This window comes from Ovis aries, chromosome 3 (assembly GCF_016772045.2).
Source record: "Ovis aries strain OAR_USU_Benz2616 breed Rambouillet chromosome 3, ARS-UI_Ramb_v3.0, whole genome shotgun sequence".
Classification (NCBI taxonomy): domain Eukaryota; kingdom Metazoa; phylum Chordata; class Mammalia; order Artiodactyla; family Bovidae; genus Ovis; species Ovis aries.
In genome coordinates, this window is record NC_056056.1 from 154,711,968 (window position 1) to 154,727,665 (window position 15,698).

The window sequence follows — 15,698 nt, forward strand, 5'->3', positions numbered from 1 at the left end:
ATGTTTAAAAATACAGGGATCTACTTTCACTGGTTAAAAAAATATAATAAAATAAAGACACAGAGCACTTAAAAAGTTTTTTTTTTTTAAAGCCAAGACACATTAAAAAAAAAACCTAATAAATTTTTAATTAGAATTTTTTTCCTTTTTTTAAACAGGACAAGTAACAGATTACATCAAACTTCAGAACTTCTCAAATATCTAGTTATTATACACATTCCCATCTGTCTTGCAGGGAGGGATCTTGGTCGGCTTAACAGTTTCAGGTAAAATAAGCTGCATAATAGTATATATTACAGTAGTAAGTGTACAATGCTTACATGGAATATGTTTTAGAAGCAAGAAAAAGATGCATATGCATCAAAAGGCGACCTCTTAAAATGCCACAACTATTTTTTTACATTCACTCTTGTAACAGGTCACAAGATGGGGTCACTAAGCTCAGATAAATCACTGTGATGCACATAAAATACAGAAAGATTGGTTATTATATATATTATATATATATTTATATTTTCACATGTTAGCATCTGAGACATAAACTGAGAATTTAAAATTTATTCTCTTCAGATAACAAATCATTTTTTATTCTTCATAAACATGGTGCCCACAAAAGCACACAGGTAAGGCACAATAAGGTTTTCTGTTACAGAACAGTGTGCATCATGTTTACTTAACCAGGAAACGTGCATTAACTGTGCAAGTTCATGCTGCAAACCTAACACATATACAATTTTAAATAAAAGAAAACTGAGCTTTAAACAAAATCAAAATTGGTACAATTTCAGCTTTTTCACATATTCATTTGGACTGACAATGATATATCAACAGGTTATTTTTAAAAAGCCAATTGCTACATTACAAGTAAACTTTACTCCGTTAACTATTTTAATCTGAAATCATAAACCATAATAAAGTAACTTTACTGAAACAAAGTAAATACCCAGGCACAAAGTGACCATCACTCGTGCATTTAATATACTGCGAACTTTCATAACCCAAAATTGCGAACGGAATTTTTCAAATACACATTTTGCTGCGACAATGTGCCCTGTTTTAAACTTGACATAGAACAGGGAAGCTAACATTTCATTAAATTATAAATAGATTGGGAAAATGATTTAATTCCAGCGGTACTATGTCATAGCCCTAGTATTTATAATAAATACAGCTTTTCACAAAATATTTTCCCAATATCTGCCAATTGCTTTTTTATTGCTCACATAAATTTGAATCTATTACAACTGATATTGGAACTTTCACACAAAATCATACTCAGACATTTTTATATAAAACCTATAAAAGTTATTTTAAACTTGTATCTAATACTTCCAGGTGTTTGGCTGTTTGATCTGTATGATAGTACAGCCATATGTATATATGTGTGTGTATATATACACATATACACATACACACATATATATATACATACACACATATATACACATACATATATATACACACATTAGATTATGAATAAAATAGGAAGCTTATTTTACTGCTTTAATGCAGACATCCTCACAAAACAGACTACTTTGGCTGTCACCAGCATTTATACATATATACAAAAGCCAGTTTAAGTACATGTACATCCACTTACACGTTTATGTAACCACTAAACCCGAATTGATTTTCCCATATTCCAGCTGTAGCAAATGAATCTCTTACAAGCAATAGAAACCTAAGGTTAAATTGGGAAATTAATAGTTTTACCACATTAGCCTGTAAGGAACTATTTAGGTGACTGTATACAAAAATTCACAATATCAGTTTACAGGAAATTATGGAAAAACAAGAAGCCTTTTCCCCATGCTTTTGTGTGGTTATTCAAACACTTCTTGGTGCAAAAATACAACCATCACATCTGAAAATGCTTAATAAGGTCAATGTTCCTCATGCAAAACTTTTAAGTGCATTGGCTTAACTGAACTCCAAAAACTGAACAAAACAATTACTCTATCTACTCAGCATTGCTGCCTCACTGCTAAGTCCCTTTGGAACCTTAAGATTTCTGGAACGTTCAAATAGAGCTGTATTCAATAAAAATATTACATACAAAAAGCATTTAAAAAGGGAGACAGGAAGCCAAACAGGAATTTTCCTACTGTAAAGAACAGTCTTAGGAGTGGAAGAAAGTCTTTTCAGGAACCTCCTTGAGAATTGCCTAGGCCAGTCCGAAGACGAAGATGAGACATAGAGTTCATGTGTTTATTTGATGGCTTCAAGGGAGTGTTGCAAGTAAGAGCCTGGGGAAAGCGATGGTGATATCTATCTAGTCGTAAATATTTTACTGTAACCAATTTCCCTGTTGTAAGATAAAAATAACATTTTAGATCTGTGTGAATGTGCTTAATATTAATAGAAATCAAACTGTGGTAAAAGACAAATGAACACACAAAAAATAATCTAAAATTATTATTCTATAAATGATAACCTAAGATTCTTTCATTTAAAATCTGGTAGAATTTAACAGTAAGCCATAATTTATCTTTTCAAAATGTTTGTAGTATTCAAGTTTCTTACCATCAAACCAAGAGCCATGCAATGCCTTAAAAGCTTTCCCAGCATATTCTGGAGACAGACATTTAACATATACACAACCCTGGAATATTTTAAAAAGAAAACAAAAAGGAAGAAAGAAAGAGTCTTAGTTTAATAGCAATAATTCAACATGAAGAATTCAATAGTGAAAGCTACTTTACCTCACGAGAGTTCTTGTCTACTGCAATGTGAACAATGCCATCGTTATCACTGCATTTTTCTAAAATTGCTTCTTGAATTGCCAAATGCCACTGATCCCCTATTTCCCTAAAAAATTAATGAAAAAAAAATCAACAGCCACATTCCTACTCAGAAAGCAGTTTTCTGTCTCTTCAATGAGTGCATACTAAGTTGCTTCAGTTGTGTCTGACTCTGCAACCCCATGGACCGTAGCCTGGCAGGCTCCTCTGTCCATGGGATTCTCCAGGCAAGAATACTGGAGTGGGTTGCCATGCCCTCCTCCAGGGGATCTTTCTGACCCAGGGATTGAACCGGTGTCTCTTATGTCTCCTGCATTGGCAGGTGGGTTCTTTACCACTAGCATCACCATATACCTAACTAGAATTAGGACAGCTTAAAAACCATATATTGTAAAAAACTAACAGTATATAAATGCTTGTTACTAGCAGTAGGTAGATTTTAAAAATGTTGGCATTCAGAAGTCCCAGCTATGTTCTCACTTTCCGGTGTAAGAATGTACAAGCTGAGGCACTGAAGGATCAGCCTACCATAGCAAGAAGGATCAGCCTACCATAGTAAGATAAATATGTTTTCAATTTTATGTTTAAAATCCTTTGCACTTATAGTCATTTCTCTTTTCTATCTAAATAAGTGTTAACAAACACTTCAATGAGTTGTGGTAAACTTATAAAAGTTAAGGATTATTTTTTAATGACATTTTCAAATTCCTAACTTAAGGAAAATTCTTAGTAAATATTATATTCTGAGCTGTTTTTTCCCAAAATATTAGAAACTTTATACAGGACAAACATTTTGCAAAAATAAGTCACTTTACTATTATGAAAGAGGTTCTGTTATAGTAACACACATTTGTCTTTCTTGTGAGATACAGATGGTGGGGCAGAGGAAAAGGCCATTCCACTTCAAATCATAAATCTTCATCTCAGGTAATAAAGTACTGGGCTGGCACAGACTTCCTAATCTCTAAGGTATGGGGTGAGACTCCCAGTAGAGGGATCACCACACTGTCATTTCTACCTCTGCAAAACGAAGGGGGTGCGTGTGTGTGTGTATGCTGACAGTGCTTTGTCACATTAACAATTTCGCTGTTATTTAGTCTATCATATTAACTATTTCTTGAAATAAATGAGTTATCAGATGGGAATTATACATATTTTATACATAAGACAATTTCCACTATCAGCTTTTTTTAAAAAACAAACAAACAGAATTTGATTTGTCCTATTATTGGACAGATAAGCAGTCACCTCTAGGAAGCAAATTCTAAAGATTATTACAGCTTATATGTAAAATATTATGGATTTTAAAGAAATAACTTTTGACTAGACTATTTTCAGGAATGCACGTGTCACTGTAATTAAAAGAAAAGTAATTAATAGAAAAGTTTCTCAATGGTAAATGGACATAAAAGTTCCTCAAATATTGCAATGACAGGTAGACAAATCTTATAGAAAGGAGGGTATGTACATCTTTCGTAGAAAACTTCTTATAATAAGGGTTTGGAAATTTTAAGACAGCAGATATTTTTATTTATATTGCCTACAGAGGCAAAGAGTGGTGGCAAACATGACATACATTTAATAAAGGATACTGTTATTTATCATCATATTTGTCATTAATCTGATTCAACCATCTGTCTTCTATAGATTCACAGTAAAACAAAGATTTTAAAAAGTTTTTCAAATCATTATACACCTGTGTCTTTTCGGAAAGCTTTGTTTCAAATTTTGGTAGTTAAGATTCAGAAGTAAAAGAGATTTTTCAATCATAGACACAGCATTATAAGACTATCATGTATTTTTCATCCAGATATTTAAAAAATTGCATGCACCTTTTGTCATAATACTTACATAACTGGATCAAACATATTTCGAATCTTCAGACATGGTGTCAAACTATTTGGTGGTGAATTTCTTCTATCTAAATGAAATGCTATAGAAAAACAAATTAGTTTTACTATTTTCCACTGTTCCATTTTATTGAAAGGTATTCAGTCAATTCGTTCAAAAAATATTCACTGCATGCTTTTACTATGAGCTAGATCCTTGGATCAAGGTGAAAAAGACAGACACACTCACAAGACAGACACAGAGTCACTGATCTCACACTTTACAGTAGTGGAGACAGATGAAAAACAGTATCACCAAAGAAATTATAACTGTGGCAAATTCTAAGAAAGAAGGGTATAGAAAGCTGTCAATGTATGTACTTAAGCCCATTTGTGAATATCAGATAACACTAAGGAGGGTGTACCTATGGTTGATACTTGTTGATGTATGACAGAAAACCACAAAACGCTGTAAAGTAATTATCTTTCAATTAAAAAAGAAAACATTTATGCTGAAATCTAAAGAATAAATAAACATAGGCAGAATAAAGAAAGGTGTAAAGGACATCTAAAGCAAAGGTGACAGCTTATACAAAGCCCAAGGCAAGAAGGAACTTGATATATTCAAATAACTAAAAGACAGTCACTGTGACTAGAGATGGAACAACAGAAAGATAACCCTGAAGATGCTGGATTATGGAGGACTATGTAAACTGCATTAAAGTACTTGGATATTACCATAAGGGCAATGGGAATCCACTCAAATGTTTTAAGGACAGGAATAGTAAGATGGGATCTCTTAAAATTTTTACATAGACTGTTATGTGGAAAATAGATGGAAATAAGAAGTGAATGCAAGGAGACCAGTTAGAGGTTATTATGTTGTCCAAGAGGGAGATGATAGTAATGTGGATAAGACAGGTCAATGATGAAGATGGAAATAAGTGGACAGAATCAGGACATTATGGAATAGATTTGACATGACTTGTTTAATGACTTGTTTAATGTAGAGACTAAGGGAGAGATTAAGGATGACTCCCTGGTTTTTGACAGAACTGACTGAAGAGGGGACGGTATCATTAATTAAACAGGACACTGGAGGAGAGGTCAGTCTGGAGAAAGATGACATTATGTTCGTGCATGTGTTGAAAGTCTGGCACTTCTTAGTACAGAAGACAAGTACACAGCTGGGTATAAAAATCTGAAAGTCAAAACAGAAGACTTAGTGCATGATATAAAATTGAAAGTTATCAACATATATATAGCAAATGAAATTGCAGCATAGGATCGTTTGAGAAGACCAGGAGAAGATAAAAGATGGCCTGGAAAAACCTCAATACTTAGAGGTCCAGGAAAATCTGGAAAAGAAGAATTAAGAAATGCTAAGAAGTAGGATGAAAATCAGAAGAAAGTGGCAACCACAAAACAAGAAAGTACCAAGGCAGGTTCAATTGTGAATATTGCTCAGTAAAATAAGGACAAGAAAGAAAAATGTCCATTAAAATTAGCAACATCGAAGTCTGAGAGCTATTTCCTTGAAATGATGGGGATGGATAACAGATTGAAGTCAACTAAAGAATAAAGTAAAGACAGTGAGTAAACTGTTTAATGCTATTTGGCTATATGCAGGTAGAGACACAGGATGACAGCTACAGGACAATGTATAGTGCAACAATGTGTTTTAAATATAATATAATATAATATAAAGACTATAATATGTTTAAGTGCTAATGAAAAGATCCAGGAGAGACAGGAATTTAAAACACAGTAAGGGAAGATATTTGAGAAGACTAGAGGGAATGAGATCCAGAGGGATCCTCTAAAGAGAAGGGCTGGGTCCTTGTTAAGTGAGATAGCTCCTTGATTGCAACAGGAGGTAAGGATGAGCATGTATGTGCGTTAGTTGCTCAGTCATGTCTGACTCTTTGCAACACCATGGACTCCTTTGTCTGTGGAATTCTCCAGGAAAGAATACTGGAGTGGGCTGCCAGTTCCTTCTCCAGGGAATCTTCTCAACCCAAGGATCAAACCCAGGTCTCCCACACTGCAGACAGATTCTTAACCATCTGAGCTACCAGGATAGAACAAATTCTGGTAATTCTATGGATTTGGTGGTGGAAATTTGAGGCAGGTACAATCTGATTGCTTCTATTTGAGTCATCAACTGAGAATCAGAAGACAGAGAAGAGCAAAAGTTTGAAAAGAGGGGACAAGATCTAAAACTGCTATTGAGTAGAATAGGAAACTGAAGTGACTAGCAAAAAATGGTAAGAACAAGAAAGGCAAGTAGTACTGACAACCTACTTGCAGTTAATTATTTATAAAGGTGCCAGTCTGCCAAGTGGTTCTGACCTTCCTTGCTATGCTCAGTCATTAGCATATAGACAAGCAGAGATAAACAGTTCCATCCTTGGTTGGAATTTACCAGGGTAAGATTAAGGACAGGTGATGACAGAAGGGTACTAGCAAGAGAGTGACTGAAAAGATGGACCAAGGAAACTAAGATGGACAGGAAAAGAAGTAAAGATAGGAGAAAGGCTAAAGAACTGGAGAAAGAATGTACATTGAAGAATCAGAGATTCTGGAGTTCCCAAACACATGGAGTAGAAGGTTGAAAGGATGAGTTCATGACAAAAACCAGAGTGTACCAATTAAAGATTTCAGAAGTGTCAGTAATAAGAAACATCTGGAGTATGATGGAGGTATAGTCACCAGATATGAAAAATCTTTGCCAAATCTCACATCAAGAAGGTCTGTGAACCTCTAGTACCTTCCGAACTTCTCTAGCAGTATATAGATTCTGTTCTTAGATGACCTTTTAGCTGTAGACTGTCTGACTTTCTTGAAATTCTAATAATGACTTAGGTTAGCAGGGGTTCAACCAGAGAAAACAGAAACATTCATATCACCTTATTTTAGCCTACACCCAAGACTCCAGAAAATAAAAGACCTCGAAGAAACTATCCCTGGCCAATTCTAGTCAGAAAGTAGTCCAAAAGATCAAACTGATTGATCTAACTAAACTCTAATTCCCATGGCTTCTTTACTCTAATGTAAAGAAACAGTAGCTACTGAATGATACATTTTAAATACCTCAGGAGCTACCTTTGGGTCCTTCAAATGAATGCTATTTATTCCAAACATGACATTTGTCAGAAGCATAGATAATTCTTGTGCTTCCCAGTAGATAGTGTTTAATTTTTAACTGGTGCTTTAAAATACCTTTAGACACACTAATATTATCATCCGTTTCTTATTTAAGTACTATTTAGAAACTGAACTGAAAATTCAGTAAGGTTGATTATTTAACGGTTACTTGGGAAAAGTACCATTAAATGACAATAGCCTGCAGTGGCACTGAACTCAAAAGACTACTGTAACTATTATACCAACTCTTCAGACACGCACCATTTTGTTATTTAGCCACAATACTCAGTTGTGGGATATCTCACTTCACTGACCAGGGACTGATCCTGGACCATGCAGTGAAAGCCTGAAATGCTAACCATCAGGCCACTAGGGAATTCCCCAGCATGTACCCTTTAAAGCAAAGAGTTAATTAGTGTCATCTTGGCAACAAAGCTTCATTTTTATGCCACGATTATAGATCCTATTACTCAAGGTCTTTGAAAGTGAAACTCAATTAGAGAAAAAAGGGAGAGATTGGATTTTATTTCAATTTCAAAACAATTAACCTACCTTTCCCATATAGTCTAAGTATAGCAAGCATTGATAAATATGCTTTCTATCCAATAAGATTAAAAGAAACTCAACTCACTACTAGTTTGAAATACAAATTAAACTAGCCATGAGATTTCTTTTTGCAATTAACCATTAACATACAAAAAATTGAAATGTGCTAATAGTTACTACTTGTAGAGGTTTGGGTACATAAGGCAACCAAACACCAAATCCTCCTATAAACTTATATCTGTTTTTGCAACTATACAAACATTAAGAAAAATATGGAAAGAAACCCACAAAAGTGACTTGGCATGAGATATGCAAGTATCTCATTGGTGAAAGACTCTTAATGAAAAAGCAAGCAAAAATAGAAAAAAAGAGAAGTTAAAAAGTTATGATTTCACTTACATATGTTTTAAATATAAAATAAATATATACTTGTACATATATAAATATGTATATATAAGTAAAATATATATACATTATATATTACAAATTATCTGCACAAAAAATATCAAGGGAAAAGCATGCAGTTAGATCTTTAATACTAGGTTGCTTTTAGTAAGTGAAAGAGAAAAAAATCCAAGTAATGTATCTAGTACTATATCACTGTGAAGACAAACCATGTCATTTGTATTAGCACACAGAAAAGTGGGGTGACAGTAAGAAGCTAACACTGATCCTTCTATTGGATGGGGCTGTAAGGGAGCTTTGCCATCATATATCTTTCAGCTGTACTATTTTAAACACATAAGAATTTTATATTTGAAAAAATTATCTATCTTTTTTGTTGTTTAAGCATACATACCTTGACCTTGCCACACTTTAGAAGGTATTACTAATATTTTGTCACAGGAGGCAGAAGGCTGGATCCACCGCCAAACTAGAAAGTCTGCACCACCTATTCTTCGTGTTTCTGTGCGAACTCTAGACTCATTAGCAGCAAGGAAGTCAACAGCTCTATCCCAGACTTTCTTCATTTTCTTCCTATCATTTGAAGGAAAATGACAAATTTACTATCATCTTTGTCATCTTTTTCAAATATCAGTAACTGAAGTAGCAGTTGTTATTCTTAATTAGGGTTGTTCTTATCAATGCTTATGCAGTTTTTTCCAAAAAGATTAAGGTGCCTGAAACTCTCCTCAGATTTACCATATTTGGATGTCCAGAGGTGGAACAACGCATTGGTATTTTCCCCTCTCAAAAGCTCTACTGATGATTCGGATGTGTTGCTACACATCTTACACAGGTAAGAATGCTGCTTTAGGGTGTGACATCATCTTTTATTTTCAAGAAGTTGTTGAATTCTTTTATTTAAAAAGCTTCATTAACAACGAAATTAAGTATTTTAAAACATTAGTAAAACATCACTGGCTACTATCTGTCTCTGTTTATTTATCAGGATGTAATTGAAGGAAATAAGGTAGAGACTTTTAAAAAGTAAGAAAAGTATGCTTAGAAATCCAGTTGTCTATTATGCCACTGAAAATCAGGCTGATAATAGATGAAAGCTTAGAAGAGTTTAAAGTACAAAAAGACACCTGTATAGTAAAACAGCTATTATTGAGGAGGGTCATAACTCTCAATGCAATTTTCATGACCACAGAAGGTAACATTCTGATTTACTTCAACTCATAATGCTTTGAACACACCTGTCATGAGGCTGTATTAAAGAATCTCGCACATGGGGAATAGGCATGTAAGGCTGTAAATCTTTATTTTCCTGGCAAGCTTCATTATGACTTCGTAAAACATCTGAAAGTAGATCAAACAAATTTATAAAGAAAGCAACTATTGGACACCATGTAATTTATCACATGATGACTATTCTAGAAATAGTTTAGATTTTTACAAATACTGTACCTATAATCTTTACCACCATATCATACATCTGCCTTGTTTCCTCTTCCTCTTTTGTCCAGCGATATTTCATGTAACGCAGAACAGCACAAACCATCACTACACCTGTAATATTTACATATATTGTGTTTTAAAATCGTGTTCAGTGGCATTCAGTAATATTTGTTGCAACCTGAAACAACTGTCAGCTGTTAAATCTGGTATAACAAAGTAAAGGGAAAAAACGCCATTTTGACAGTTTCTACAGTGATTATTTTAACTGCCATAATGGGATAGTGGAATAAGTCTTCAAGACAGTGGTTTGATTTAGCTACATAATAAAATTAAGTATAAAAATTTAATCATTAAACATTTCCCAGTGTGTCACTTAATCTTCCCAGAAAAAAACATTTCTTCTTTAGGTTGACAACTGAACATTTATTTAAATTCCTTTTTTTTTAAAATACAAAGTAACATGCTTCACAAACCTTTTTCTTTGCAGCATTAAGCTACTAGAAAAGTGAGTCTTATGAGACTGTAAACATTTACTTTTAAGTAAACTAAATTATTTTTAAAGGACTTGGGTAGAAAACAGAAGATATTTCTAATAGCCACATAAAATTAGGAGGTCTGAATGAAAATTTTAATTTGGATAAATAATATTTTTTAAATGAAAAATAATTTTTAAAAAGTTAATTTCTAACCAAGTATTTTTTAAAAAAGCTAATTTTTGTATCTTCCTGCTCTATTTCCTAAAGTGGATTTCTATCTATGCACTGTATTTGCTTTTTCTGTAACATTCATGTGACCAAGTCTGATTCCTACTTCTCATAGCACTGTTTCCTAAGCCCTTAGAATGATACTGACATTGTGTGTGTGTTAATCCCTTCAGTTGTGTACGACATCTTGCAACCCAATGGATTGTAGCCATCAGGCTCCTCTGTCTACGGGATTTCCCAGACAAGAATACTGCAGTGGGTTGCCATTCCCTTTTCCAGGGGATTTTTCAACCCAGGGATCAAACCTGGGTCTCCTGCGCTGCAAGCAGATTTCTTTACCATCAGAGCTACTGGGTAAGCCAACTGACATAAAACCCCTCAATATTCCTATATCTTAGTGAAGACTTCTGGATGTGATTTATAATGACAACTATCACAGAAGTATATTCTCAAACCTGCCATTTGATGAAATACAGATACAAAAATCTAGACTACAATGTATCTTTCTCATTCTTACAACTTACCTAAGCATAACAACAATAACCTGTGGGTGACAGTAACAAAAGCACGTCGAAAACGACACCAGAAGGACATCTGTGGCCTTGTGGATTGTAAAAACTGAACGTCAACTATATCTGTCAATTCTTCCTCAGGGCCATAACCAACACACCTATGCAAAAACAATTACGGGAGAATTGAGAGACAAAACCACCGCTTAGACTACAAAACAGACAAAGTAGAAACCAAATCTTTTACCTTATTCCAACATCTTTCCCATTTTCAAAAATCCACTGTAATGAGATGTTAAATATATCTTCATATTCAGGACCTAAATCCTAATAAGAAAAATGAAAATAACCTTAATAATTCACATTCACTTGATTTTATGTGTGAGCTGTCCTATAAATAACATACCTTATATAACACTTTAAACTACATAATAAAAATATATTATTCAATACAGAAAAATGAAAAGAAATAAAAGAAAAAAGTCACCATTTCCCCACCTCCCTAAGATAACCACTGTTAACATTTTGCTATGCTTTTTCATTTTTTATTTAAAAAATAAACTTAGATTGTTTTTAAACACTGCTTTTCAAGTATCGTGGTAAGAGTGAATTAGTCATTTTTTCTTTTTAATGGAACACTATTTGTAGATGAACAAAATGACAAATTACTTAGACTTGGTTTCACAGCCATTTTCTCAACAAGGGAATGAAATATGCCCATCAGTTTCAGAGAAACAACTGATTGCGTTATTCACGATAAAATTAAAGCTTTCAAATGAAGTGAAAAGCAGAATTTTAAATAATTTACATCCATTATTATGAGCTTAACAATTTCACAGTGCTTAAAAAACTTTCGAAATAAAACTGTGCTGTGATATTCACAAATGTGACTTTAGAGTATAGCATATTAAGATGTGTCAACATTTGGAAGATCTGAGTAACTAGTGACCCAATATTTTCAAAATGACCAATCATAAGCTATAAAATCTTGCATAGGTAAAAGATCCATTCTCACTGCAAAACAGATGAAAAGGCCTTAGTATGAAAAGTATGAGTATGAAAAGTTCACTGTCATGGTTTTAAATTCTATACTACACTAATCTTTAAGAAACTATTACTTGTAGAGTTTTGATGCTGTATTAAAGAAGAGTATCTATCTGACTTGAGAATTAAAATACTTTTCCCTATTTTGACTATCTATCTGTGTGAGGCTAGATTTTCGTGATGTACTTCAACCAAAACAGCATCACAATGGACTGAATGCTGAAGCAGATATGAGAATTCAGTTGTCTTTTATTAAGCTGGACATTTGCAAAAATGTAAACTGATGCCACTTCTCACTAAATGTTTTTACTTCAGAAAATAGTATTTTTCATAAAACACACTATTTATGCTAACGTAATAAAGTCATTATTCTTATTTTAAATGAATAAGTAAATTTTAAAATGCTTTAATTTCTAATATGGCAAATACATATCTAAATAAATACATACATATATATTCTACAAATAAATGCCATTTAGGATCATCAGTAATTTTAGGACTACAAAAGGATCCTGAAACCAGAAAGTTTAAGAAGTGCTATGCATAAGTGGATTATGTATTTTCTAAATCAAAATATTAAAAATGAAAGTGGTGTTGTATTATACACACTTTTTTCTACTTGCTTTTTTTCACAGAATGAACTGGTGTTGTCAATGTATATCAGTATAAATATTCACGGCACAACTCCAGTTTTTTCCAGCATGGTAATATTCCATTGTGTGGTTATTTTACACCATCACCCTCTCACTAGTGAACATGAAATTGTTTCAATTATTTGAGTATAACAAATAATACTGTAATAAACATCCTTAAAAATTCTTTCATTCAAAATATTAACTGAGGGCCCACTATGTGCCAGGTGCTGTTCTAGGACCTAGAACTGTAGCACTAAGCAAAAAGCCAAAATTCTCCACGCTCATGGGAACTTGTATTCTATTCAAAAGTATGTCTTTATATACTTTTGGAAGTGCAAAAAAATGAATTTCTAAAAGTAGAAACAAGAAGTCACTTTATAAAATTCTTTAAAAATATTTATATGTAATAGCTACTGCATTTTAGCAACAGATTCTTCAATAGCATTGGAAATTATAATGTTCTCATTTGTTCAGTTTACTTTCTAATGTTATTTCAATATATCAAATTTGAAAGTATAATAAAGAATTTTATGAAGCAAAACTAATCTTGCTAGGCATCATTACTTATGTGTAACTACTGCCAGGATTTTCAGATGCTAAAGATAACCTATAGGCTATTTTTTTTAAGTGTGATAATTTCAGCATTATTTATAAATACCAAAAAATTTGTAGTCAATGTGAGCAATTAATTATTAAAAGATGATTTATATATGAGATCACTTCTGTTGGATATTATTAAATTAGAGATAATCATGATGAGAGCTAAATAGCTATATACTTTAAAAAGTAAAATACAGCATTCAACTATTACTAATCATGAAAGATATACACTCATGTGAATAAGAACTAAAAAATAAGAAAAAGTAAATTTTGTTTAGTATTGCTTCAAAAAGTTATGCAATTATACAAGATAATTTCAGGCAATTTCTGCCTTTTTTAAATTTATTTTTTTATTAAAGGATAACTGCTTTACAGAATTTTATTGTTTTCTGTCAACCTCAATATGAATCAGCCACAGGTATACATATATCCCCTCCCTTTTGAACCTCCCTCCCAATAATTACTGTTTTAATTTCTGTAAGTAGACACCAGAAATCACTTTGCATATAACTAAAAAATCAAACAGAACTCATATTCACTTACTCTAAATTAGAGAAGATTAAAGCTTTGATAAAGAAACATCATATTTCTGGTTATACTGCATTGATGAGGATTAGATAAAGCACAAGCAATGCAAGATTTTGACAACTCCATACAACAATATTAATATGGGAAAAACTAGAGATCTCGTCAAGAAAATGAGAGATACCAAGGGAACATTTCATGCAAAGATGGGCACAATAAAGGACAGAAATGGTATGGATCTAACAGAAGCAGAAGATATAAAGAAGAGGTGGCCACAATACACAGAAGAACTATACAAAAAAATCTTCACGACACAGATAATCACGATGGTGTGATCACTCACCTACAGCCAGACATCCTGGAATGCAAAGTCAAGTGGGCTTTAAGAAGCATCCCTACAAACAAAGCTAGCAGAGGTGATGGAATTCCACTTGAGCTACTTCAAATCCTAAAAGATGATGCTGTAAAAGTGCATCACTCAATATGCCAGCAAACTTGGAAATCTCAGCAGTGGCCACAGAACTGGAAAAGGTCCGTTTTCATTCCAATCCCAAAGAAAGGCAATGCCAAAGAATGCTCAAACTACCCCACAACTGCACTCATCTCACACGCTAGCAAAGTAATGCTCAAAAATCTCCAAGCCAGGCTTCAATAGCATGTGAACTATGAATTTCCAGATCTTCAAGCCATATTTAGAAAAGGCAGAGGAACCAGAGATCTAATTGCCAACATCCACTGGATCATGGCAAAAGCAAGGGAGTTCCAGAAAAACACCTACTGCTTTATTGACTATGCCAAAGCCTTTGTGTAGTTCAGAACAAACTGTGGAAAATTCTTCAAGAGATGGGAATATCAGACCACCTGACCTGTCTGCCTCTTGAGAAATCTGTATGCAGGTCAAAAAGCAACAGTTAGAACTGGACATGAAACAACAAACCAGTTCCAAATTGGGAAAGGAGTATGTCAAGGCTGTATATTGTCACCCTGATTATTTCACTTATATGCAGAGTATATCAAGAGAAATGTTGGACTGGATGAAGAACAAGCTGGAAACAAGATGGGCAGGAGAAATATCAATAACCTCAGATATGCAAATGACACCACCCTTATGGCACAAAGTGAAGAAGAACTAAAGAGCCTCTTGACAAAAGTGAAAGAGGAGAGTGAAAAAGTTGGCATAAAACTCAACATTCAGAAAACTAAGATCATGGCATCTGGTCCCATCACTTCAAGGTAAACAGATGGGGAAACAATGGAAACAATGACAGAGTTTGTTTTTTGGGCTCCAAAATCATTGAAGATGGTGACTACAGCCATGAAATTAAAAGACACTTGCTCCTTGGAAGAAAAGTTATGACCAACCTAGACAGCATATTAAAAAGCAGAGACATTACTTTGTCAACAAAAGCCATTCTAGTCAAGGCTATGGTTTTTCCAGTAGTTATGTATGGATGTGAGAGTCATACTATAAAGAAAAGTGAGAAGAATTGATGCTTTTGAACTGTGGTGTTGGAGAAGACTCTTGAGAGTCCCTTGGACTGCAAGGAGATCCAAGCAGTCCATCCTAAAGGAT

The 15,698-nt window shown here is 33.6% G+C and overlaps 1 protein-coding gene across 1 annotated transcript in view; it reads right to left on the bottom strand.

The window, feature by feature from the left end:
- Positions 1-102: 102 nt before the first annotated feature.
- Positions 103-15,698, bottom strand: part of LEMD3 (LEM domain containing 3) — a 71,574-nt gene continuing 55,978 nt past the window's right edge. The window contains exons 5-13 of the mRNA XM_027967483.2: positions 11,569-11,648; positions 11,337-11,482; positions 10,118-10,219; positions 9,907-10,009; positions 9,063-9,241; positions 4,593-4,674; positions 2,703-2,808; positions 2,524-2,602; positions 103-2,305 (exon numbers count right to left, since the gene is read on the bottom strand). Coding sequence (XP_027823284.1) covers positions 2,142-2,305; positions 2,524-2,602; positions 2,703-2,808; positions 4,593-4,674; positions 9,063-9,241; positions 9,907-10,009; positions 10,118-10,219; positions 11,337-11,482; positions 11,569-11,648 — 1,041 coding nt within the window. The 3' untranslated portion in view covers positions 103-2,141. The remainder of the gene's footprint in view (positions 2,306-2,523; positions 2,603-2,702; positions 2,809-4,592; positions 4,675-9,062; positions 9,242-9,906; positions 10,010-10,117; positions 10,220-11,336; positions 11,483-11,568; positions 11,649-15,698) is intronic.